This window comes from Saimiri boliviensis, chromosome 1, assembly GCF_048565385.1.
Source record: "Saimiri boliviensis isolate mSaiBol1 chromosome 1, mSaiBol1.pri, whole genome shotgun sequence".
NCBI classification, from domain to species: Eukaryota; Metazoa; Chordata; class Mammalia; order Primates; family Cebidae; genus Saimiri; species Saimiri boliviensis.
This window is the reverse complement of record NC_133449.1, coordinates 178,575,022-178,600,399: the sequence shown is the minus strand read 5'-3', so window position 1 is coordinate 178,600,399 and position 25,378 is coordinate 178,575,022. Positions and strand designations below refer to the sequence as shown.

Below are 25,378 nucleotides of genomic sequence, written 5' to 3'. Positions count from 1 at the left end.
TTGTCTGGGTACTGTAATCCCAGTACTTCGGGAAGTAGGGCAGGCAGACCACTAAAGCCCAGGAGTTTTAGAGACCAGCCCAAGAAACATGACAAAACCCTGTCTCTGCAAAAAAATACAAAATTAGCTGGAAATGGTGGTGCACACCTGTAGCCCTACCTACTCAGGAAGCCAAACTGAGAGGATATCTTGAGCCTGGGAGGCAAAGGTTGCAGTGAGTGGGCCACTGCACTCTAGCTTGGGCAATACAGTAAGTTTCCATCTCAAAAAATTTATTAATTTATGTTTTAAGGCATCTGATGTATAAAATGTTAAAATCATCATCTGAAAGGGGTGGGACAGAGATGTAAAGGGGCAAAGTTTTTGCATGTCAATGAAGTTAACCATAAGTTCAAATTAGAGTATCATAACTTTAGACTGCTAAATAAAGTCAAATTAGAGTATCATAACTTTAGACTGCTAAAGGTAACACCTCTGGTAACTACAAAGAAAATGGCTACAGAATGTACACAGAAGGAAATAAAAAATAAATTCAAATACATCACTACAAAAAAATCAATTACCCACAAAAGAAGACAGTAATGTAGAAAGTGAAGGGCAAAAAAGATAAAGGCATATAGGGAACAATGAGCAAAATGACAAAAATAAGTCTGTCCTTATCAGTAAGTATTTTAAAGAAATGAATTAAATTATCCAGTGGAAAAACTGGGATGGGCACAATGGATAAAAACATATGCTATATGTTCTTTATAAGAGATTCATTTTATATCCAAAGACATAAATAAATTGAAAGAATAAGAAAAGATTCTCCATGTAAATAGTAACCAAAAGAGAGCAGGGGTAGCTATAATAATATTAGATAAAGTTTCAACCAAAAAGTTATGAAACATAGATGAACATTATATATTAATAAAAGACTCAAGAAGAACATATAACAATTATAAACATTTACACAATGAATGACAGACCATCAAAATATATGAAGTAAAAACTGACAGAACTGAAGGGAAAAACACACAACTCTATAATTACAGCTGATGACTTCAAAACCTCCCTCTCAATAATCAATAGAATAACCAGAGAGAAGAGAATAAGAAAATAGAGAACTCAACATAATAAATAAAATTATATGTAACGTATATACAGAACAATCTTTCAAATAAAAGCATATATATTCCTCTCAAGTGGACATGGAATATTTTACAGGATAGACCATGTATCAGGCCACAAATTAAGTCTCAATATATATATTTTTAAAAAGCTATCATACAAAGTATTTGGTCTGACCAAAATAGAAGGAAGTCATAAACAAAAAAACAGAAGTAAAACTAGCTGCTGCAAGTGATCCCCAGGCAAGCAGGGACTGGAGTAGACCTCAGCAGTCCTACAGCAGAGGGGCCAGATTGTTAGAAGGAAAACTAAGAAACAGAAGGAAATAACTTCATCATCACCAAACTGGACGTCCACTCAGAGACCCAATCTGAAAGTCAACAACTTCAAAGATGACAGGTGGATATATCCACAAAGATGGGAAGAAACTAGTGCAAAGAGGATGAAAGCACCCAAAACCAGAACACCTCTCCTCCTCCAAGGGATCACAACTCCTCACCAGCAAAGGAAAAAGGCTGGATGGAGAATGAGTGTGATGAATTGACAGCATCAGGCTTCAGAAGGTGGGTAATAAGAAACTTCTGTGAGCTAAAAGAACATGTTCTAACCCAACGCAAACAAACTAAGAACTTTGAAAAAAGATTTGATGAAATGCTAACGAGAATGGACAAATTAGAGAGGAATATAAATAAATTGATGGAGCTGAAAAACACAACATGAGAACTTCGTGAAGCATGTTCAAGTTTCAACAGCCAAATTGACCAAGCAGAAGAAAGTATATCCGAGGTCAAAGATCAACTCAATGAAATAAAATCAGAAGGCAAGATTAGAGAAAAAAGGGTAAAAAGGAATGAAAAACGTCTCCAAGAAATATGGGACTATGTAAAAAGACCTAATCTACGTTTAATAGGTGTACCTGAATGTGAAGAAGAAAATGAATCCAAGCTGGAAAATACTCCACAGGATATCACCCAGGAAAACTTCCCCAACATAGCAAGGTAGGCCAATATTGAAGTCCAGGAAATATAGAGAACCCCACAAAGATATTCCTCAAGAACAGCAACCCCAAGGCACATAAATGTCAGATTCACCAGGGTTGAAATGAAGGAGAAAATGCAAAGGGCAGCCAGAGAGAAAGGTCGAGTTACCCACAAAGGGAAGCCCATCAGTCTCACAGCAGATCTCTCAGCAGAAACCCTACAAGCCAGAAGAGAGTGGGGGCCAATATTCAACATCCTTAAAGAAAAGAACTTTCAACCCAGAATTTCATATCCAGCCAAACTAAGCTTCATAAGTGAAGGAAAAATAAAATCCTTTGCAAACAAGCAAGTACTCAGAGATTTCATCACCACCAGGCCTGCTTTACAAGAGCTCCTGAAAGAGGCACTAAACATAGAAAGGAACAACCAGTACTAGCCATTCCAAAAACATACCAAATGGTAAAGAGCATCGACACAATGAAGAAACAGCATCAACTAACAGCCAGCTAGCATCAAAATGGCAGGATCAAATTCACACATAACAATATTAACCCAAAATGTAAATGGACTAAATGCCCCAATCAAAAGACACAGACTGGCAAACTGGATAAAAAGCCAAAACCCATCAGTGTGCTGTATCCAGGAAACCCATCTCACATGCAAGGATACACAAAGTCTCAAAGTAAAGGGATGGAAGAAGATTTACCAAGCAAATGGAGAGCAAAAAAAAGTAGGAGTTGGCAATTCTCGTCTCTGATAAAATAGACCTTAAAGCAACAAAAATCAAAAGAGACAAAGAAGGACATTACATAATGGTAAAAGGATCAATGCAACAAGAGAGCTGACGATCCTAAATATATGTGCACCCAATACAGGAGCACCCAGATACATAAAGCAAGTTATTAATGACTTACAAAGAAACTTAGACTTCCACACAATAGTAGTGGGAGACTTTAACACCCCATTGTCAATATTAGACAGGTCAACGAGACAGAAAATTAATAAGGATATCCAGGACTTGAATTCAGACCTGGATCAAGCAAACTGAATAGACATTTACAGAACTCTCCACTCCAAATCCACAGAATATACATTCTTCTCAGAGCCACATCACACCTCTTCTAAAATTGACCACATAATTGGAAGTAAATCACTCCTCAGCAAATGCAAAAGAACGGAAATCATAACAAACAAACAGTCTCTGAGACCACAGTGCAATCAAGTTAGAGCTCAGAATTCAGGAATTAACTCAGAACTGCACGGCTTCATGGAAACTGAACAACTGTTTCTTGAATGTTGACTGGATAAACAATGAAATGAAGGCAGAAATAAAGATGTTCTTCAAAACCAACGAGAACGAAGACACAACATACCAGAATCTCTGGGACACATTTAAAGCAGTGTCTAGAGGAAAATATATAGCAATAAGTGCCCACATGAGAAGCAAGGAGAGATGGAAAATTGACACCCTATCATCAAAATTGAAAGAGCTAGAGGAACAAGATAAAAAAACTGAAAACCTAGCAGAAAACAAGAAATAACTAAGATCAGAGCAGAACTGAAGGAGATAGAGACACAAAAAACCCTTCAAAAAATCAATAAATCCAGGAGTTGGTTTTTCGAAAAGATCCACAAAATAGACAGACCACTAGCAAGATTAATAACAAAGAAAAGAGAGAATAATCAAATAGATGCAATAAAAAACAAAAAAGGGGATATCAACCACAGATTCCACAGAAATTCAAACCATTATCAGAGATTATTACAAACAACTCTATGCACATAAACTGGTAAATCTGGAAGAAATGAATATATTCCTGGACACTTGCACACTTCCATGCCTAAACCAGGAAGAAGTCAAAACCCTGAATAGACCAATAACAAGGTCTGAAGTTGAGGCAGCAATTAAGAGCCTACCACCAAAAAAAAAAAAGCCCAGGTCCACATCGGTTCACAGTCGAATTCTACCAGACATACAAAGAGGAGCTGGTACCATTCCTTCTGAAACTATTACAAATGATCCAAAAAGAGGGAATCCTTCCCAAATCATTTTATGAGACCAACATCATCCTGATACCAAACCCGGCAGAGACTCAACAAGAAAAGAAAACTTCAGGCCAATATCCATGATGAACATAGATGCAAAAATCTTCAATAAAATACTGGCAAACTGATTGCAACAGCACATCAAAAAGCTTATCCACCATGATCAAGTAGGACTCATCCCGGGGATGCAAGGCTGGTTCAACATACACAAGTCTATAAACGTAATTCACCACATAAACAGAAACAAAGACAAAAACCACATGATTATCTCAATAGATGCAGAGAAGGCCTTTGACAAAATTCAATAGCCGTTTATGCTATAAACCCTCAATAAACTGGGTATTGATGGAACATATCTCAAAATAATAAAAGCTATTTATGACAAACCAACAGCCAATATCATACTGAATGGGCAAAAACTGGAAGCATTCCCTTTGAAATCTGGCACTAGACAAGGATGCCCTCTCTCACCACTCCTATTCAATATAGTACTGGAAGTTCTAGCCAGAGCAATCAGGCAAGAAAAAGAAATAAAGGATATTCAAATAGGAAAGGAGGAAGTCAAATTGTCTCTATTTGCAGACAACATGATTGTATATTTAGAAGACCCCATTGTCTTAGCCCAAAATCTCCTGAAACTGATAAGCAACTTCAGCAAAGTCTCAGGATACAAAATCAATGTGCAAAAATCACAAGCATTCCTATACACCAATAACAGACTTAAAGAGAGCCATATCAAGAATGAACTGCCATTCACAATTGCTACAAAGAGAATAAAATACCTAGAAATACAACTAACAAGGAATGTAAAGGACCTCTTCAAGGAGAACTACAAGCCACTGCTCAACGAAATAAGAGAAGACACAAACAGATGGAGAAACATTCCATGTTCATGGTTAGGAAGAATCAATATCGTGAAAATGGCCATACTGCCCAAAGTAATTTAAAGATTCAATGCTATCCCCATCAAGCTACCAATGACCTTCTTCACAGAACTGGAAAAAAACACCTTAAACTTCATATGGAACCAAAAGTGAGCCCACATAGCCAAGTCAATTCTAAGCAAAAAGAACAAAGGAGGAGGCATCACACTACTGGACTTCAAACTATACTACAAGGCTATAGTATTCAAAACAGCATGGTATTGGTACCAAAACAGAGATATAGAACAATGGAACAGAACAGAGGCCTCAGTGGCAACACAACATATTTACAACCATCTGATCTTTGACAAACCTGACAAAAACAAACAATGGGAAAAGGATTCCCTGTTTAATAAATGGTGTTGGGAAAATTGGCTAGTCAGGTGCAGAAAGCAGAAACTGGACCCATTCCTGACACCTTACACTAAAATTAACTCCAGATGGAATAAAGACTTAAACATAAGACCTAACACCATAAAAACCCTAGAAGAAAATCTAGGCAAAACCATTCAGGACATAGGCGTAGGCAATGACTTCATGAACAAAACACCAAAAGCATTGGCAACAAAAGCCAAAATAGACAAATGGGACCTAATCAACTCCACAGCTTCTGCACAGCAAAAGAAACAATCATTAGAGTGAATTGGCAACCAACAGAATGGGAAAAAATTTTTGCAGTTTACCCATCTGACAAAGGGCTGATATCCAGAATTTACAAAGAACTAAAACAGATTTACAAGAAAAAAACAAACAAGCCCATTCAAAAATGGGCAAAGCATATGAACAGACACTTTAGAAAAGAAGACATACATGAGGCTAACAAACATATGAAAAAATGCTCATCATCACTGGTCATTAGAGAAATGCAAATCAAAACTACATGGATATACCATCTCATGCCAGTTAGAATGAAGATCATTAAAAAGTCTGGAGACAACACATGCTGGAGAGGATATGGAGAAATAGACACTTTTACACTGTTGGTGGGAGTGTAAATTAGTTCAACCATTTTGGAAGACAGTGTGGCAAATCCTCAAGGACCTAGAAATAGAAATTCCATTTGACCCAGCAATCCCATTACTGGGTATATATCCAAAGGATTATAAATCATTCTACTATAAGGACACATGCACACAAATGTTCATTGCAGCACAGGTTACAATAGCAAAAACCTGGAACCAACCCAAATGCCCATCGATGATAGACTGGACAAGGAAAATGTGGCACATATACACCATGGAATATTATGCAGCCATCAAAAATGATGAGTTCGTGTCCTTTGTAGAGACATGGATGAATCTGGAAACCATCATTCCCAGCAAATTGACACAAGAGCAGAAAATCAAACACCGCATGTTCTCACTCACAGGCGGGTGTTGAACAATGAGAACACATGGACACAGGGAGGGGAGCACTACACACTGGGGTCTGCTGGGGGAAATAGGGGAGGGACGGCAGTGGGTGGGGAGTTGGGGAAAGATAACATGGGGAGAAATGCCAGATATAAGTGAAGGGGAGGAAGGCAGCAAATCACACAGCCACGTGTATACCTATGCAACAATCTTGCATGTTCTTCACATGTACCCCAAAATCTGAAATGCAATGAAAATAAATAAATAAATAAAATTAAAATTAAAAATAAATAAATAAATTACCCAGTCTCAAGTATTTCTTTATAGCAATGTGAAAATAAACTAATATGGCCATATATGAAAACCCCACAGTAAATATCACATCCAGTGGTGAAAGATGTAAAGCTTTTCCTCTAAGATGAGGAAAAAGGCAAGGATGTCTGCATTTTCAACATACTACTGATAGTTCTAGCCAGAGCAATTAGGCAAGAAAAAGAAATAAAAGGCATCCATATTGTACAGCAAGAAGTAAAATTATTTCTGTTCACAGATAACACGTTATCATTGTGGAAAACCCTGAAGATTGAATTAAAAATTGTTAGAATAAATGAATTCAGCAAATTAGCAGGACACAAAGTCAAAATGCAAAAACCAGGTGAAATTTCTACATATTAACAATGAGCAATCTGAAAATAAATTACAATTCAATTCATAATAGCATCCAAAAGAATATTTAGGAATTAACCAAACAAGTCAAAGACCTACACAATGAAAACTACAAAACACTGGTGAAATAAATTAAAGAAGACATAAATAAATGAAAACACATCCCATGTTTATGGATTGGAAGATGTAATACTGTTAAGATGCCATTATTACCCAGGGTGATCTACAGATTCCATTCAATCTCTATCAAACACCCAGTGATTTTTTTTTTTTTTTTTTTTTTTTTTGCAGAAACAGAAAAACCCATCTTAAAATTCACATGGAGTCTCAAGGGATCCTGAATACTAAAAACAATAATGAAAAAGAAGAACAAAGCTGGAGGGCTCACACTTCCTGATTTCAAAATGCACAGAGCTTCAGTAATCAAAGCCATATGGTACTAACATAAAGACAGACATATAAATCAATGGAATAGAGAGCTCAGAAATAAACCCTCACATGTATGGTTAAATGACTTTTGGTAAGGGTGCTGAACCATCCACTGGGGGAAAGGATGGTCTCTTCAACAAATTATGCTGAGAAAACTGGATATCCACATGCAAAAGAGTGAAACTGGACCCTTACCTAACACAATACACAAAAATTAATTCAAAAATTGATCAATAACCTAAATGCAAGACCTAAAACAAAAAACATTTGAAGAAAATAGAGGACAATAGCCTGGACACAATGAGAAAACAAAAAAAAAATACAAAAAATTAGCTGGGCATGTAACACCTGTACTCATAGCTAATCGAGAGGCTGAGATGGGAGAATAACCTGAGTCCTGGAAGTCAAGGCTGCAGTGAGCCTGTGAGCCTTGACTGTACCTTGGCACTCCAGCATGGAGGACAGAGTGAGACTGTCTAAAAAAAAAGAAAGAAAAGAAAATATAAGGCAAAATCTTCAGATATTTGGTTTTACAACGTTTTCTTGCACAGGACACCAAAGGAATGGGCAACAAAAGAAAAAACAGACAAATTGTCCTTCATGGACATCAAAGACCCTAGCCAAAGTGTATAAAGGTAACCTGCAGAATACGAGAAAACGTTAGCAAATTACATATCTGATGAGTTAAGAGATTTCTTAAAGCACCTCATATGCAAAGTATCTAATATAACAGTAATTGTTTTCTTTAGTAATCGAAGGAAAAATAGAAAATACTACCTCATTTGAAGAATTTTCCCGCAAACTTGACATAGGGACAATTTCATTTGAATTAACATAATTGCTGACATTTGGGAACAGTTCTTCACAAGATGCTTTTTGTACTGAAGACAAATCAATCTATAAAAGAATACATTATTCTTTTGTAGAAGTTAAATATTGCAAAAGCAATGATTTTTAAGTAATTAAAGAAAAGTTTTAAAATACCATATCTTTGGAAGCATTTTCCCGTAAACTTGACACAGAAACAATTTCATCTGAATAAACATAATTATTGACATTTGGAAATAACTCTTCAAAAGATGCATGTTTAGAGACAAATCAATCTGTAAAGAGGGTTATAACATTCTTTCACTTTAAAGTTATTTTTTAATTAGGAGTTTTTGTTTGCCATGAAACATGTTTTTTTCTATTCAGCCATCCATTTATCAAGTGCCTACTAAATGAAATGTATCTATCCAGCAACCATGCTTCCTATAGTAATTTCCTCTGCTCTTCTTTTAAATGTAAACTTCCCAGCATTCTTCCCTTATGTTCTTGCCTACCATTTGAACAACAAAGATTTTTAAAATCACTATGTCTAACACAGAACTCTCTCCTAAGCACCATATCCATTTTTTCTGTCATGTTACTGAACTCACGTATTTCTGTACCAAATTCAAAATTTCAAAAAAGATGACCAATTGATTTAGAGATGATTTAAGGTATACAGGATGCACATAGGTTACATGAAAAAAAAAATACCATGCCATTTTATATCAGGAACTTTAGCATCCACATGTTCTGGTATCTTTGAGAAGTCCTGAAACCAATTCCCCATGGATACTGAGGGATGACTGTGTATAATCAAGACAACCGAAAACACAGACTAATACATTGGTCATAAAAAAAGAAATGCAGTACTGATACTTGCTAAAACATGTATAAACAAAATGTGTCATATACATATAATGGAATATCAATTCATCCTTAAAAACAAAATTCTGGTGCATGTTGTAACACAGATGAACCTCAAGGTGCCATGCTAGTGACATAAGCTAAACACAAAGGACAAATACTGTATGGTTCTACTTATAGGAGGTACCTAGCATAATCAAATTCATAGAAACAGAGAGTAAAATGGTAATTTCTGGGGGCTGGGGTAGGGAGGAGTAGGAAGTTACTGTTTAATGAATATGAAATTTCAGTTTTGCAAGATGAAAAAAAGTTCTAGAGATTAAGAGTGATGATGGTTACAAAACAACATGAATGAATGTACTTCAACTGTACACTTAAAAATTGTTAAAATTATAAATTCTATGTTACATATGTTTCACCACAATTTTTTAAACTGAATGGAAAATAAAGAAGAATCCTGGTTGTTGTTGCATACTCTAATCTCTCCTTCTCTCTTGCATGTATAGGAGCATACAGAGTACTTCCACTGAAAGCGTGCTTTAGCAACAGAAAAACATAGATATTATTCTCTATAGGCAATATACTCCTGATACGAGAAAAACAGAATAATGGGGAGAGAAGGAGCCAGAAAATAGATACTACAAGTGCCAAATGCTAATGCTTACCACAAAACCAGTTGTCTCTGAAGATGGAGTACTTGTTAAAAGGCCTCTCTTTTTCTTATCAGAAGTACTGGAATTTGTTTTCTATAAATGTTTTTATAAAATAGAGATTAGACAGCAGAAATAAACCACTTTAGTATTGTAAAACTACAATTTAAAGTTAGTTGACTACATCATAATATGCAATACAAAAAAATCCTTAATCTCTTTTTAAATTTTTCCTTTTTTTTTTTTGAGACAGAGTCTTGCTCTGTTGCCCAGGCTGGAGTGCAGTGGCGTGATCTCAGCTCACTGCAAACTCCAGTCCCCGGGTTCAAGCAATTCTCCTGCCTCAGCCTCCCGAGTAGCTGGGATTACAGGCACATGCCTTCACGCCCAGCTAATTTTTGTATTGTTAGTAGAGGCAGGGTTTCACCATATTGGCCAGGCTGATCTCAAACTCCTGACCTCGTGATCCACTTGCCTCAGCCTCCCAAAGTGCTCGGATTACAGGCATGAGCCACCACATCTGGCCCTGTTTATTAAATTTTAAACTAACTCACAGGAAACTAAAGAATTTTCTCACTTGAGCTAGATCAAACAATGTCCAAGAGAACTCTATATGGCATAGAAACTATATGAGAATATCTTGGTTGAAATTTTGGTTAATTTAGGAAGAAAAGCTAATTAGAGTGTTGAGTTAGGAAATGGTACCTTGGTTAACTTTGTTAACTGCTAAGAAAGGTATTTTACTTTCAGCATTTAATTCTTAGTATATTAGTGTACTTTTTGTGGAAAGAGATTATAAGTTATTTCTGAAGCTGTGAAAACATATGTAGCAAGGATAATTGGCTTAAAATATGTAAGTTTAAATGTATATAGATACTTTCATTTATGGAACATCAAAATTAAGGAAATTATAAAGTAGGATGTAGGCTCATTTTCTACTTCTTGCAGATACAAAGAGGCAGGCAGACAAAGCAAGAAATAATGAAAGAGTAAGGAGAGAAACAGACAAAATTCAAGATCCAAAGAAAGTGAAAGAAAGCAAGGAAGGGAGAGACTGAAAGAGAGAGAGGGAGGAAGGAAGGAGAGGGGAAGGGAGAGGAGATGAGGGAAAAGGTAGGGATAAGGAGAGGAGGTAGGAGAGGGAGAATGAAAAGCAAAAGAGAAGGACAGAAAAAGAAGACTAACAGAAGGAGAGAGGAAAAAAGAGAGAGAGAGAGAAGACAGAGACCAACACAGATTGTAAGCAGAGATTGAGACAGAAAGAGAGAATGATGAGAAGGACAGTGAGAGAGATCAAGACAGAGACCCAGGAAAAGAGAAAGAGCTTGAGACTGCGAAAGAGAGAAAATCTGGGATAGCAACAGCAAAGAAATAGGAAGAAAGGTAGAGTAGAAAGTAAGTGATAGTTAGACAGAGACTGGCAGCTTTATTTCTAGAAATCAGCTGCCTTTCAACCTTTAGATTCCATGTAACAACCATTTCCTTCTGATAAATGCTCTTTTTGAATAGGTGTCTATTATAAGATCTCAAGTCTGGAATCTTACTTTCATTCTTTCTTTCCCTTCTGGCTTAAAATCTCTTAAACTAATTGTTGGTACAAGACATAATATGGAATAGTTTATTAGGAAAATTTTTGTCAGAAATATTTCTGTATTTACAATAAAAACACATCAGCCTCTAACTTACTGGCTAGCTTTTAATTTTCCTCTTTGAACTATGAAGGTTATTGTATCACTAGGGACTGTGATGCAAGGGTTACAAATAACATATGCAAAGAGAACCTATGGCGTCTGGAGAGTAGGAATTACTCAATGATAACTATTATCATCGCCATTGTGGCAGCACTGAAGGTCCTCTGCTCAGGTCTCCTCGAACAAAGAACCAGCTGTTCCAATGCAGGGAGTGTAGTTAGCTGATATAGTCCCCAACTACAACACCTTTAGAATATGCTTCAGCTTTCATGCTGAGGCCGCCATCTTTTCAAGCAGCCCCAGCCAATGTCTGGGCAAAATAGCCCAACACAAGATTTTCATAATAGACAATCTTTGCTCCAGAACTCCCCATTGTGAGAGCTTCTGTCAGATCTGCATTGAAGACTGAGACTATCCCTGCACAATCCTGTTTCTTCCCTGCCTTCTTTTCTTAGTCATTACCCCCTGATGTTTGACCTCTTTATTCTGTCTGAATATCTGCTTCCCAGTGCTGTCATCTGACACAACTGTCAACTATCAGTCAATTTAAAAAGTATCAGCATTTATATAGCTGTAAGCATATAGCTTCCCTACATTTTCCCTAAATTTGTTAAAAATATATATATTTCTAAATCTTTACATTCAGTACATATTGTCTTTTCAAAAACTATTAGTTAATAATAAATTTATTATTAGTTAATAAAAGACTAGTGCTTATCAATGCAGGTTTTGGGGACTGAGGCAACAAAACTAAAGTGTTCTACCTGCATTGCTTTAAAAAGCAGATCTATAGTGGGAAGATGGAACCTTGACTTTTCAATAATGAGAGTTTAACTTTGAAAATTTATATCTCTATGTTCAGAATCTTTTTCAGGTGAAACAATTCATAATCATGAAATACATTTCATAGTGCTATAAAAACATTTCCAGCACTTCTCAAGTGTCCTATTATCTCAACTTGAAAAAAAGATTTAAACTTAAAAAATAAATGATTTTCTGGAAAAAACATAACATGTCATATATTAAGTAAAAAAAATCTGCTGAAAGACAAAATAGTTTAAAATACAGGTAGAGCAGAATGACCAGGGATGCCCATCCTCCAAGGCTTGCCATACTATTGTAGGTGGCTTTAGCCTTTCAGTAACTGTAGGACCTGGACAGAGTAGGGCAGTCTTGTCCACAGGATGCGGCCAGTCTGATCTGAGTATCCCCATCTGCCAGCCTCTCCTGGGGCCCCAACCTGGTGTGCTCGCTTGCGGCACAGCCTCACATGACCAATCCGGGTGCTTCCTGGGGACCCTCCTCATAGCTCCTTCACTAGCAGACCATGCCTAAATGTCAGAGAGCTCCCACTGACCAGCCATCATGGATGCACACATGCCTACTACCTACAGCCTCCACTCCCCTACAGCCTCCCCAAACCTTGCTTTGCCGTCATGCACTCACCCAAGGTCCTCTCCACTGCTTTGCTGGCCTGCAAGTTCAGGTGAGTTTACCTCCTCCCTCCCACTGGCATGTGTGTGTGCATGCACCCTGTCTCCACTACTGCTGGCATGAGCACACCCTGCCACCGTCAATGTACAGCACTCTGACATGCCAATGTGGCCTGCATGAAGGTGTGTACAAAATCCAGTGCCTCACTGCTGCCAGCACCTGGCTACCCTGCCCCACCACGGCTGCTGCTGCCACACTCAAGCTAGCATAGATCCTGCTATGCTATGCCACCACCTGAGGAAAGGCACTGGTCAGCACTTCCCATTTAGAATGCTGTGGCTGGCAGAGGAGGAACACCTGGGCCCCACCAGTGCATCAGTTTCCTAAGCTCCTGAGGCCAGAGAACAAAGCTGGGGGCCTGGTACCAGCAGCCCTGGAGTTAGAGCAGGCAAACTAGGAATACTGAGCTAAGCTCTGACCCTCTAAATCTTCCTGAAACAAACTTAACAAACATGTAGACCAATGGAACAGAATAGAGAGTCCAAAAATAAAACTGCCCACCTACAACCATCTGATCTTTGACAAAGCTGACAAAAACAAGCAATGGGGAAAGGACTGTCTTATCAAGAAATGGTGCTGGGATAACTGGCCAGCCATATTCAGAAGATTGAAACTCCTTCCTTACACCATATACAAAAATGAAAATGGACTCAACACTTAAATGTAAGACCTAAAACTATAAAAACTCTAGGAGAAAACCACAAAATACCATTCTGAACATAGACCCTGGCAAAGATTTCATGACGAAGAGGCCAAAAGCAATTGCAACAAAACCAAAAATTGACAAATGTGACCTAATTAAAGAGCTTCTGCACAACAAAAGAAACAATCAACTGGGTAAGCAGGCAACCTATAAAATGGGAGAAAATATTTGCAAACTATGCATCCAACAAAGGTCTAATATCCAGGATCTATAATGCACTTAAATTTAAGAGCAAAAACCAAACAATTCCATTAAAAAGTGGGCAAAGGCATAAACAGACACTATCAAAAGAATGTATACACATGGCCAAGTGTGTGAAAAAAATGCTCATCATGAATCATTAGAGAAATGCAAATCAAAACCGCAATGAAATACCATCTCACACCAGTCAGAATGACTTATTAAAAAGTCAAGAACTAGGCTGAGCACGGTGGCTCATGCCTGTAATCCCAGCACTTTGGGAGGCTGGGGCAGGTGGATCACCTTAGGTCAGGGGTTTGAGACCAGCCTGGCCAACATGGTGAAACCCCGCCTCTACTGAAAATACAAAACTTAGCTGGGTGTGGTGACAGGTGCCTATAATCTCAGCTACTCTGGAGACTGAAGTAGAAGAATTGCTAGAACCCAGGAAGCAGAAGTTGCAGTGAGTGGAGACCACACCATTGCATTCTAGTCCGGGTGACAATAGTGAGACTCCATCTCAAAAAAAAAAAAAAAAAAAAAAAAAAAGTCAAAAACTAATAGATGCTGGCAAGATTGTGAAGAAAGCGGGAATGCTTATTTACTGCTGGTGGGAATGTAAATCAGTTCAGCCACTGTGGAAAACAATTTGGTGATTTTTCAAAGAACTCAATGCAGAACTACCATTTGACTCAGCAATCCCATTATTGGGTATATACTCAAAGGAATATAAATCGTTCTACCATAAAGACACATGCACATGTATGTTCACTGCAGCACTATTCACATAGCAAAGATATGGAATCAACCTAAATGCCCATCAATGGTAGACTGGATAAAGAAAATGTGGTACATATACACCATGGAATACTATGCAGGTGTAAGGAAGGAGTCGTTTCAGTATGCTTAAGTCTTTAATCCATTTTGAGTTGATTTTGGTAGATGGTGATGATGTAGTGTGAATATGTGTCCCCATTCAAAACTTATGCTGAATTGTAATCCCCAATAATGAAGGTGGGGCCTGGTGGGAGGTGACTGGATAATGGGGATAGATTTCTCTGGAATGCCTTAGCACCATCCCCTTAGTGTTGTTCTCTTGATATTGAGTGAGTTCTTTTAAGATCTGGTTGTTTAAAAGTATAGTACCTCCTCTGCCTTCTCTCTCTGGTTCCTGCTTTTGCCTTATGAAGTGCTGCTCTTGCTCAGCTCTCCACCATGAGTAAAAGCTTCCTGAGGCCTCCCCAGAAGCAGATGCTGCCATGCTTCCTGTACAGCCTGCAGAACCGTGAGTCAATTAAACCTCTTTTCTTATAAATTACCCAGTCTCAGGTATTTATCACAACACAAGAACAGCCTAACAAAGCTGAGAAATAGAGGTCTAGTTTCATTCTTCTGCATGGAGATATCCAGTTTTCTCAGCATCATTTACTGAAGAGACTGTCCTTTCTTCAGTGTATGTTCTCAATGGCTTGTTGAAGATCGGTTGGCTATAAATATGTATATTCATTCCTGTATTCTCTATTCTTTTCTTTTGGTCTGTGTGCCTATTTTTCTACCAATATCATGCTTGTTTTGGTTAGTACAGCCTTGTAGTGTATTTTGAAGTCAGGTGGTATAGTGACCTGAGCTTGTTCTTTTTGCTTAGGACTGCTTTGAATATTCTGGCTCTTTTTTGGTTCCAAATGAATTTTAGGGTGTTTTTTCTACTTATGCGAAAAAGTACACTGATATTTAATTAGGGATTACATTGAATCTATAGACTGCTTTAGGCAGTATGATCATTTTTAATGATATGAATTCTTCTGATCCATGAGCATGGGATGTCTTGTCTCTTCTTCAATTTCTTTCATCATTGTTTTATAATTGTCCTTGTAGAGATCTTTCATTTCTTGGTTAAATTTTTTCCTAGGTTTTTTTTTTTTTGCAGGTGTTGTAGATGTGATTCCCTTCTTGATTTTTTTCAGATATTTCATTATTGGTTTATAGAAATGCTGATTTTTGTTTGTTTTTATCCTGCAGCTTCATTGAATTTCGTTATCAGTTCTAAGGGTTATTGTTGTTGTTGTTGCTGCTTCTCTTTGAGACAGAGTCTTGCTCTGTGACTCAGGCTGGAGTGTAGTGGCACAATCTTGGCTCATTGCAACCTTCACCTCCTGGGCTCAAGTGATTCTCATGCCTCAGCCTCCTGAGTAGCTGGGATTACAGGCATGTGTCACCCTGCCCGGCTAATTTTTGTATTTTTTAGTAGAGTTGGGGTTTTGCCATGTTGGCCAGGCTGGTCTCAAACTCTTGGCCTCAAGTGGTCACCTGTCTCAGCCTCCCAAAGTGCTGGCATTACAGGTGTGAGCCAATGTGCCCAGCCATAAGAGTTTTTTGATAGAGTGCCTTTTTTTTTTTTTTTTTTTTGCCTGATTGCTCTGGCTAGAACTTCCAATAGTATGTTTAATAGGCATGGGGAAGGTGGGCATCCTTGTCTTGTTCTTAAAGGAAAGGCTTTCAACTCTTCCCCATTCAGTCTGATGTTAGCTGTGAATTTTGTCATATACTGCCTTTATTATTTTGAGTTATGGTCTTTCTATGCCTAGTTTGCTAAGTTTTTGTCATGAAGGGATGTTCAGTTTTATCAAATACTTTCTCTGCATCTATAAAAATCAGGTAGTTTTTGTTCTTGGTTCTGTTAATGTGATTTATCAAATTTACTGATTTGCATACGTTAAACCATTCTTGCATCCCTGGTATAAAACCCATTTAATCAAGGTGTATTATCTTTTTGGTGTGCTGTTGGATGAAGTTTGCCAGTATTTTGTTGAGAATTTTGGTGTCTATGTTCATCAGGGATACTGGTCTGTATTTTTCTCTTTGTTGTTGTTGTGTCCTTGTCTAGTTTTAGAACCAGGTTAATGCTGGCCTCAAAGAATGAGTTAGGGAGAATTCCTTCCTCTTCGATTTTTTGAAGTAGCATGAGGATGATTGGTATTAGTTTTTCCTTATAAGTTTGGTAGAATTTGGCAGTGAATCCATTTGGCCCTGGGTTTTTCTTTATTGGGAGACTTTTTATTACTGATTCAATCTCACTACTTATTATTGGTCTGTTCAGGTTTTCTGTTTCTTCCTTACTCAATCTTGGTACATTGTATGCTTCTAGGAGAATACCAATGTCTCTAAGTTTTCTAGTTAGTATATAATTATTTATAAAAGTCTCTGATAATGTTTTCTATTTCTGTGGTATGAGTAGTAATGTCTTCTTTTTCATTCCTGATTTTGTTTATTTGAGTCTCTTCTTTCTTTGGTTAATCTAGCTATTGGTTTGGTAATTTTATCTTTTTGAACAAAAAACTTTTCATTTCACTGATATTTTGTATGTTTTTTAGTCTCTATGTTGTTTCTTTCTGCTCTGATCATTATTATTTCTTTCTGCTAATTTTGGGTTTTGTTTGTTCTTGATTCTCTAATTCCTTCAAGTCATAATTAAATTCTTTTTTGGAAATCGTTCTACCCTTTTTCTTACATAACATTAAATTTACATAAGCACATACTACTTTTTTGATGTAGGCATTTATTGCTATACAGTTTCCTCCAAGCACTGCTTTTACTATATTCCATACATTTTGATGTTTTGTGTTTCCATTTTTATTTATTTCATGAATTTTTTTTAAAGAGACAAGGTCTTACATTGTCACCCAGGCTGGAGTGCAGTGGCATTATTGTAGCTCACTGCAACCTCAAACTTTTGGGTTCAAGCAATCCTCCTATCTCAGATCCCTGAGTAGTTAGGACTACAGAAATGTTCCAACATGCCTAGCTAATTTTTAAATTTTTTAGGAGACATGAGGTTTCGATATGTTGCCCAGGCTGGTCTCAAACTCGTAGCCTCAAGTGATCTTCTCATTGCAGCCTCCCAAAGTGCTGGGATTACAAGCATTGGCCACTGTGCCTGTCCTTCTTTCAAGAACTTTTTTATTTCCATCTTAATTTCTTCATTGATCCAATAACCATTCAGAAGCATCTTGCTAAGTTTTCAAGTATTTGTATAGTTCCCAAACTTCCTCTTGGTATTGATTTCTAATTGTATTACATTGTGGCCTGAGAAGATACTTGATATAATCTCAGTTTCTTCAAGTTTGTTGAGACTTGTTTTGTGGCCTAACAGAATCTAGCCTGGAGAATGTTCCAGATGTAAATCAGAAGAATGTTAAAGTGTGTTCTGCAGTTGTTGACTAAAAAAAATTCTGTATATGTCTGTGAGGTCCATTTGGTCTAAAGTCCAGGTTAAATCCAATGTTTATGTGTTAATTTTCTGTCTATATGATCTGTTGAGTGCTGAGTGAGTGGGGTGTTGAAGTCTCCCTCTTTACTGTATTGGAGTCTGTCTCCTTTAGATCTAGAAATATTTGCTTTATATATCTGAGTGCATCATTGTGCACTGAGTGCATATGTATTTAGTATTGTTATACTCTCTTCTAGATTGATCCTTTTATCATTATGTAAGGATCTTCTCTGTTTTTTTTTATTTATTTGTTTGTTTTTGACTGTTTTTGACTTAAAGTCTATTTTATCTAAGTATAACTACTCCTGCTCAGTTTTGGTTTCTGTTTGCATGGAATATCTTTTTCCATCTGATATGGTTTGGCTCTGTGTTCCCACCCAAATCTCATCTTGTAGCTCCCATAATTCTTACATGTTATGGGAGGGACCCACTGGGAGATAAATGAATCATGGGGGCAGGTCTTTCCCATGCCATTCTTGTGATAGTGAATACATCTCATGACATCTGACGGTTTTATAAATGAAAGTTTCCCTGCACAAGCACTCTCTGCCTGCTGCCATCCATGTAAGATGTGACTTGCTCCTCCTTGCCTTCTGCCATGATTGTGAGGCCTCCCCAGCCATGTGGAACTGTAAGTCCATTAAACCTTTCTTTTCTTCCCCATCTCAAGTATGTTTTTATCAGCAATATGAAAATGGAGTAACACACCATCCCTTTACTTTGAGTCTCTATTTTTCTTTACAAAGTGCATTTCTTTTTTTTTTTTGAGACGGAGTTTCGCTCTTGTTACCCAGGCTGGAGTGCAATGGCGTGATCTCGGCTCACTGCAACCTCCGCCTTCTGTGTTCAGGCAATTCTCCTGCCTCAGCCTCCTGAGTAGCTGGGATTATAGGCATGCGCCACCATGCCCAGCTAATTTTTTTTGTATTTTTAGTAGAGATGGGGTTTCATCATGTTGACCAGGTTGGTCTCGATCTCTCGACCTTGTGATCCACCCACCTCGGCCTCCCAAAGTGCTGGGATTACAGGCTTGAGCCACCGCGCCCAGCCCAAAGTGCATTTCTTGTAGGCAGCATATAGTTGAATCACGTTTTTTGAAATTATTCAGCCAATCTATATCTTTTAAGAAGTTAATCCATTTATATTCAAGTTTATTGTTGATATGTCATGCTTTGTTCCTGTTATATTCTTTTTTTCTGATTGTTCTGTATACTCTTTGTTCCTTCCTTTTTCTCTTGTCATTGTGTTTTAGTGGTTTTACTATAGTGGTATCATTTGAGTCCTTTCTCCTCCTCCTCCATGTGTTTGCATTACTTGTGAGTTTTGTAGTTTCATGTGTTTTATGATAGTAACTATCATCATTTCACTCCCAGTTTTAGGACTCCTATGAGTTTAGTAGTAATGAATTATCTTGGAATTTGATTATCTGGGAAATATTTTATTTCTCCTTCATTTATGAAGAACAATTTTGCTGTAAATAGTATTCTTGGCTGGAAGATTTGTTCTTTCTGCACTGTGAATATATTATCCCATTCTTTCTGGCCTGTAAGTCTTCTGCTGAGAGAGTCTACTGTTAGTCTGATGGAGTTTCCTTTATCATTAGATACTTTTCTCCTGCCGTTTTTAGAATTCTCTGTTTGTCTTTCATTTAGACAGTTTGACTACAATATGTCATGGAGAAGACCTTTTTCTATTGTATCTGTTCGGGGAATCACTGAGCTTCCTGTATCTGGATGCCTAAATTTCATTAGACTTGGGAAATTTTCACCTATTATTTCATAAATAGATTTTCAAACACTTTCAGTTTCTATTTGCCCTCAGGGATATCAGTACTTCAAATATTTGGTCACTTGATAGTGTTCCATAGTCACAAAGGCATTGCTCATTCTTTTTAATTTTTTCTTTATTTTTGCCTAACTGGGTTATGCAAAAAGAACTGTCTTCATGTTTCTGAGAGTCTTTCTTCTGCTTGATTTAGTCTATTGCTGAATCTTGTGAATGTATTTTGTATTTCATTCAATGAAATCTTCAGTTCCAGAATTTCTGTTTGGTTCTTTTCTCAATAATATCCATCTCTTTGGTAAATTTCTCATTTGTATCCTGATTTTTTTTTCTGATTTATTTGTATTGTTTTTTGGAATTCTCTTGTACCTCACTAAACCTCTTAGTATCAAAATTTTGAATTCTTTTTCCTGGGATTTTGTGAATTTCTTTCGTATTAGGATCTGTTGCTAGAGAATTATTGTGTACCTTTGCAGGTGTCATATTTCCTCACTTTTTCATGTTTCCTGTGTCCTTACATTGATATCCATGCAGCTGGTGTCACAGTTGCTTTTTCCAATTTTTTTGAATTTGCTTTCAGAAGAGGCTTATTTTTCTGAAGATGTGTATATGGTGTTGGTAAGCTAGAGCACATTTGCTCTGATTGTCAGCATATGCAGTATTACTGTTTTTGTATGATTTCTTTGGCTGTAAACAGCATCAGTGGTATCTGTGATTTCCTTGATGGCTTAGCATATGGTTGTTAGTGGAGGCTATTATGAAGTTTTGCTGGGGACTGAGATGCCAAGTAGAGTGGACTTCAGGCCTCACTGGTGGCAGTGGTATGTTGAGTATGCCTGTCCTTGGGTCCCAGGGCAGCATACCCTGGCATTGGTATTAGTGGATATGGGTAGCCAATTGTTGGGCCTTCAGGTGGCTTGCTTGGACGCCAGGAATGGCAGCAGTAGGCCGTGTAGGTGGGCAGATTCTAGAGTCCTTGGGAAGTATGCATAGCATGGCCAAAGGCAGTAGCAGTGGTAGGAAAACCCATTGAAACCCAGTCAACCGTGTTGGTGTTGGCATGGCTATGAGGTTGGGCAGGCTGGTTTCCAGATTTTGCAAGTGGCACACACTGGTGAATGCCAGCTGTGGTGGTAGCAGCAGTTTGACTGGGACTGATGTTAGACCCTGGGAGGAGTGCTCAGGTGCCACCACTGGTGTACTGGGCTGCATGATCCTCAGAACCCCTGAACAGTGTCTTTGGGTACTAGGGGAGGTAGAGCCAAGTTAGGCTGTATCCTTAGGCCCACTCATCATGTGTAAAGATGTTTGCTATGGCATGAAGGGGCAGCATGACCCCCTGGCCACTGGCAGAATGCTCAGGTGGAGGCAGTAGCAGCTGTGCTGTGGCCCTGCAACTGGGGAGAGTAGAGTTGCTTCCCCTGGGAACAGTCATAGGAAGGCAACTGAAAGGCATGGGCTTTATCTGAGCCTTGGCTGAGAGTAGGCAGTGGAATTTATCTTTGGAGTGCATGAGAATGTACAGTTGTCCCTCTGTGGGGGTTAGGGAATAGGATTGCTGTCTGTGGCTGCCTCTACAGCCCCAGGAGGGAAGGAAGGAGAGAAAGAGGGAAAAAAATCATGGAACTGACAGTATGCATGGAAGCAAGAGAAGGATAGGTAATCATGAGGAAGTGAAGAAAAGAAAATGTAGAAAGGATGCGGAAGATTTTTCATTGCTTTTGGCTAAGAAGTGAAATTCAGGCTAAGTTCAGTTAGATCTCTAGGCCACAGTGAATTCTAGTTGCCTGTTAAGTTTAGCTATCCTCTCTTCTCCCTTCCTTCATTCCCATTACTCCTCAACAGTGATATGGTATATCTCATATTAAAAGAAAAACTTTCCTGGCCAGGCGCAGTGGCTCATGCCTGTAACCCCAGAACTTTGGGAGGCCAAGGTGGGTAGCTCATCTGAGGTCGAGAGTTCAAGACCACCCTGACTAACATGGAGAAACATCATCTCTAATAAAAAATACACAATTAGCCAGATGTGGTGGCACATGCCTGTATCCCCAAATACTTGGGAAGCTGAGGCAGGAGAATCACTTGAACCTGGGAGGCAGAGGTTGCTGTGAGCCGAGATTGCACCATTGCACTCCAGCCTGAGCAATAAAAGCAAAACTCCGCCTAAAAAAAAAAAAAAAAAAAAGAAAGAAAGAAGGAAAAAGAAAAAGCTTCCTATAACCCTGCCTATCATCCAGTTACCATTATCTTTCTCTATTTCTCCTGAGAATCAAGCTCTATAAGTAACTGTTATTTCCTTGCTTTCCATAACTCTTCAACCTATTCTATTATGGTTTGCCTCTTTAGTCTGCTAAATTTTTCCTACCAAAGTCACCAGTTTCCTTCATTATTCCAAATTCAATTGACTTCTTAAAAAAACAAGTAAATTTTACTTCTTATTTTTAATTTAATTTTTATTATACTTTAAGTTCTGGGGTACATGTGCAGACATGCAGGTTTGTTACATAGGTATACACATGCCATGGTGGTTTGCGGCATCTATCCCTAACCCCCTGTCATCTACATTAGGTATTTCTCCTAATGCTATACCTCCTCAATCCCTCCATCCCCTCCTATCCCTCCCCTAGCCCACCTCACCTCGACAGGCCCTGGTGTGTGATGTTCCCCGCCTTGTATCCATGTGTTCTCATTGTTCAACACTCACTTATGAATGAGTACATGTGGTATTTGGTTTTCTGTTCTTGTGTCAGTTTTCTGAGAATGATGGTTTCCAGCTTCATCCATGTCCCTGCAAAAGACATGAACTCATCCTTTTATATGGCTGCATAGTATTCCATGGCATATATGTGCCATATTTTCTTTATCCAGTCTATCTTTGATGGGCATTTGGGTTGGTTCCAGGTCTTTGCTATTGTAAATAGTGCTGCAATGAACATATGTGTGCATGTGTCTTTATAATAGGTCAGTTTATAATCTTTTGGGTATATACCCAGTAATGGGATTGCTGGGTCAAATGGTATTTCTAGTTCTAGATCCTTGAGAAATTGCCACACTATCTTCCACAATGGTTGAACTAATTCACACTCACACCAACAATGTAAAAGCATGCCTATCTCTCCACATCCTCTCCAGCATCTGTTGTCTCCTGACTTTTTAATTATTGCTGTTCTAACTGGCGTGAGATGGTATCTCAATGTGGTTTTGATTTGCATTTCTCTAATAACCAGTGATAATTAGCTTTTTTTCAAGTTTGTTGGCTGCATAAATGTCTTCTTTTGAAAAGTGTCTGTTCATATCCTTAGCCCACTTTTCAATGGGGTTATTTTTTTCTTGTATATTTGTTTTAGTTCTTTGTAGATTCTGGATATTAGCCCTTTGTCAGATGGGTAGATTGTAAATTTTTTTTCACATTCTGTTGGTTGCCGGTTTAATGATAGTTTCGTTTGCTGTGCAGAAGCACTTAAGTTTAATTAGATCCCATTTGCCTATTTTGGCTTTTGTTGCCATTGCTTTTGGTGTTTTAGTCATGAAGGCCTTGCCTATGCCTATGTCCTGAATGCCTATGCCTAGGTTTTCTTCTAGGGTTTATGGTGTTAGGTCTTATGTTTAAATCTTTAATCCATCTGGAGTTAGTTTCTGTATAAGTTTTAAGGAAGGGATCCAGTATCAGCTTTCTGCACCTGGCTAGCCAGTTTTCCCAACACCATTTATTAAACAGGGAATCCTTTCCCCATTGTTTGTTTTTGTCCAGTTTGTCAAAGATCAGATGGTTGTAGATGTGTGGTGTTATTTCTGAGGCCTCTCTTGTGCTCCATAGGTCTATATCTCTGTTTTGGTGACAGTGCCATGCTATTTTGATTACTGTACCTTTGTAGTATAGTTTGGAGTCAAATAGCATGATGCCTGCAGCTTTGTTTTTTTTTTTTTTTTTTTTTTTGCTTAGGATTGTCTTGGCTATGCGAGCTCTTTTTTTGTTTCATATGAAGTTTAAGTGGTTTTTTCCAAAGTGCTAGGATTACAGGCATGAGCCACTGTATACCCAACCTTTTATCAGCTATGTGTTTTGCAAATATTGTCTCCCAATCTATAGCTTGTTATCTCATTATCTTGACATTGCCCTTCACACAGCAGAAGGTTTTTTTTATTTTTATTTTAATGAAGTCCAAGTTACCAATTATTCCTTTTATATTTAGGCTTTGGTATTCTATCTAAAAAATCATCATCATACTCAAGGTCACCTAGATCTTCTCCTATATTATCTTCCAGAAGTTTGTTTGTTTTGTAGAGACGGAGTCTTGCTCTGTCACCCAAGAGGACTGCAGTAGCGTGATCTCGGCTCACTGCAACCTTGGTCTCCCAGGTTCAAGCAATTTTCCTGCCTCAGCCTCCCAAGTAACTGGAACTACAGGTGTACACCACCATGCCTGGCAAATTTTTTTTGTATTTTAGTAGAGACAGGATTTCACCATGTTGCCGAGACTGGTCTCAAACTCCTGAGCTCAGGCAATTCACCCGCTTTGGCCTCCCAAGGTGCTAGGTTACAGGCATGAACCATCATGCCTGGCTCTTCTAGAAGTTTTATAGTTTGCATTTTACATTTAGGTCTATGACCCATTTTGAGTTAATTCTTGTGAAGGGTATAAGGTCTGTGTCTAGGTTCATGTTTTTGCATTTTGGGGTCCAATTACTCAAGCACCATTTGCGGAAAAGACCAACTTTTTTCCATTATATTGCCTTTGCTCCTTTGTAAAAGATCAGTTGATTAAATTTATATGGGCCTATTTCTGGGCTCTCCCTCCATTCTGTTCCATTAATCTGTTTGTTTGTTCTTTTACCAAACTCACACTGTATTGATTATTGTAGCTTTACAGTTAAGACTTGAATGAATACAGGTAGTATCAGTCCTTTGACTTTTTCTCCTTCAATATTGAGTTGGTTATTCTGTATCTTTTTCTTCTCTATATAAACTTTAGAACCAGTTTGTCTGCCACATAGGTCCCCCAACAGGTTAGGTTCTGTAAAATACTTTCTCCGAAGCCAGGCCTTGTTACAAAAAACCCAGAATGTTCTAGCATTCTGTTTCAAATAGTTCCTTTCTGCTCCCACTGCTAGAAGCATGAGGGAATTTTACTCTAACATTTACTATGAAGATCTGGTAGTAGAGCTCCTGGAAATAAAACTCACAAAAGTGGCAGGGACACCCCTTATGACTCTCAGATTTGTCCATATGGAGTCTCCAGCAATTCATAAACACTGTTTAGGCTATCCTGTCCTGGTAATGGTTCCCATGGAGGTTTCTGTTCACAGGTTTCTGTTTTGGTAAGTTGTGATTCTCCGTATCCTCCTGTCTATCTATCTAATATTTGGTGAAGCAGTTTTCTCTATGACCTACTTCTCTGACGAACCTAAGAAGAACCAGTGACTTTTCAGT

The 25,378-nt window shown here is 38.1% G+C and overlaps 1 protein-coding gene across 1 annotated transcript in view; it reads right to left on the bottom strand.

Moving 5' to 3' along the window:
* The window catches only part of MEIKIN (meiotic kinetochore factor), a 109,708-nt gene that overhangs the window by 34,128 nt on the left and 50,202 nt on the right, over positions 1 to 25,378 (bottom strand). Inside the window, exons 10-11 of the mRNA XM_039469492.2 lie at positions 9,846 to 9,926; positions 8,284 to 8,403 (exon numbers count right to left, since the gene is read on the bottom strand). Of these exons, the coding sequence (XP_039325426.1) occupies positions 8,284 to 8,403; positions 9,846 to 9,926 (201 nt within the window). The remainder of the gene's footprint in view (positions 1 to 8,283; positions 8,404 to 9,845; positions 9,927 to 25,378) is intronic.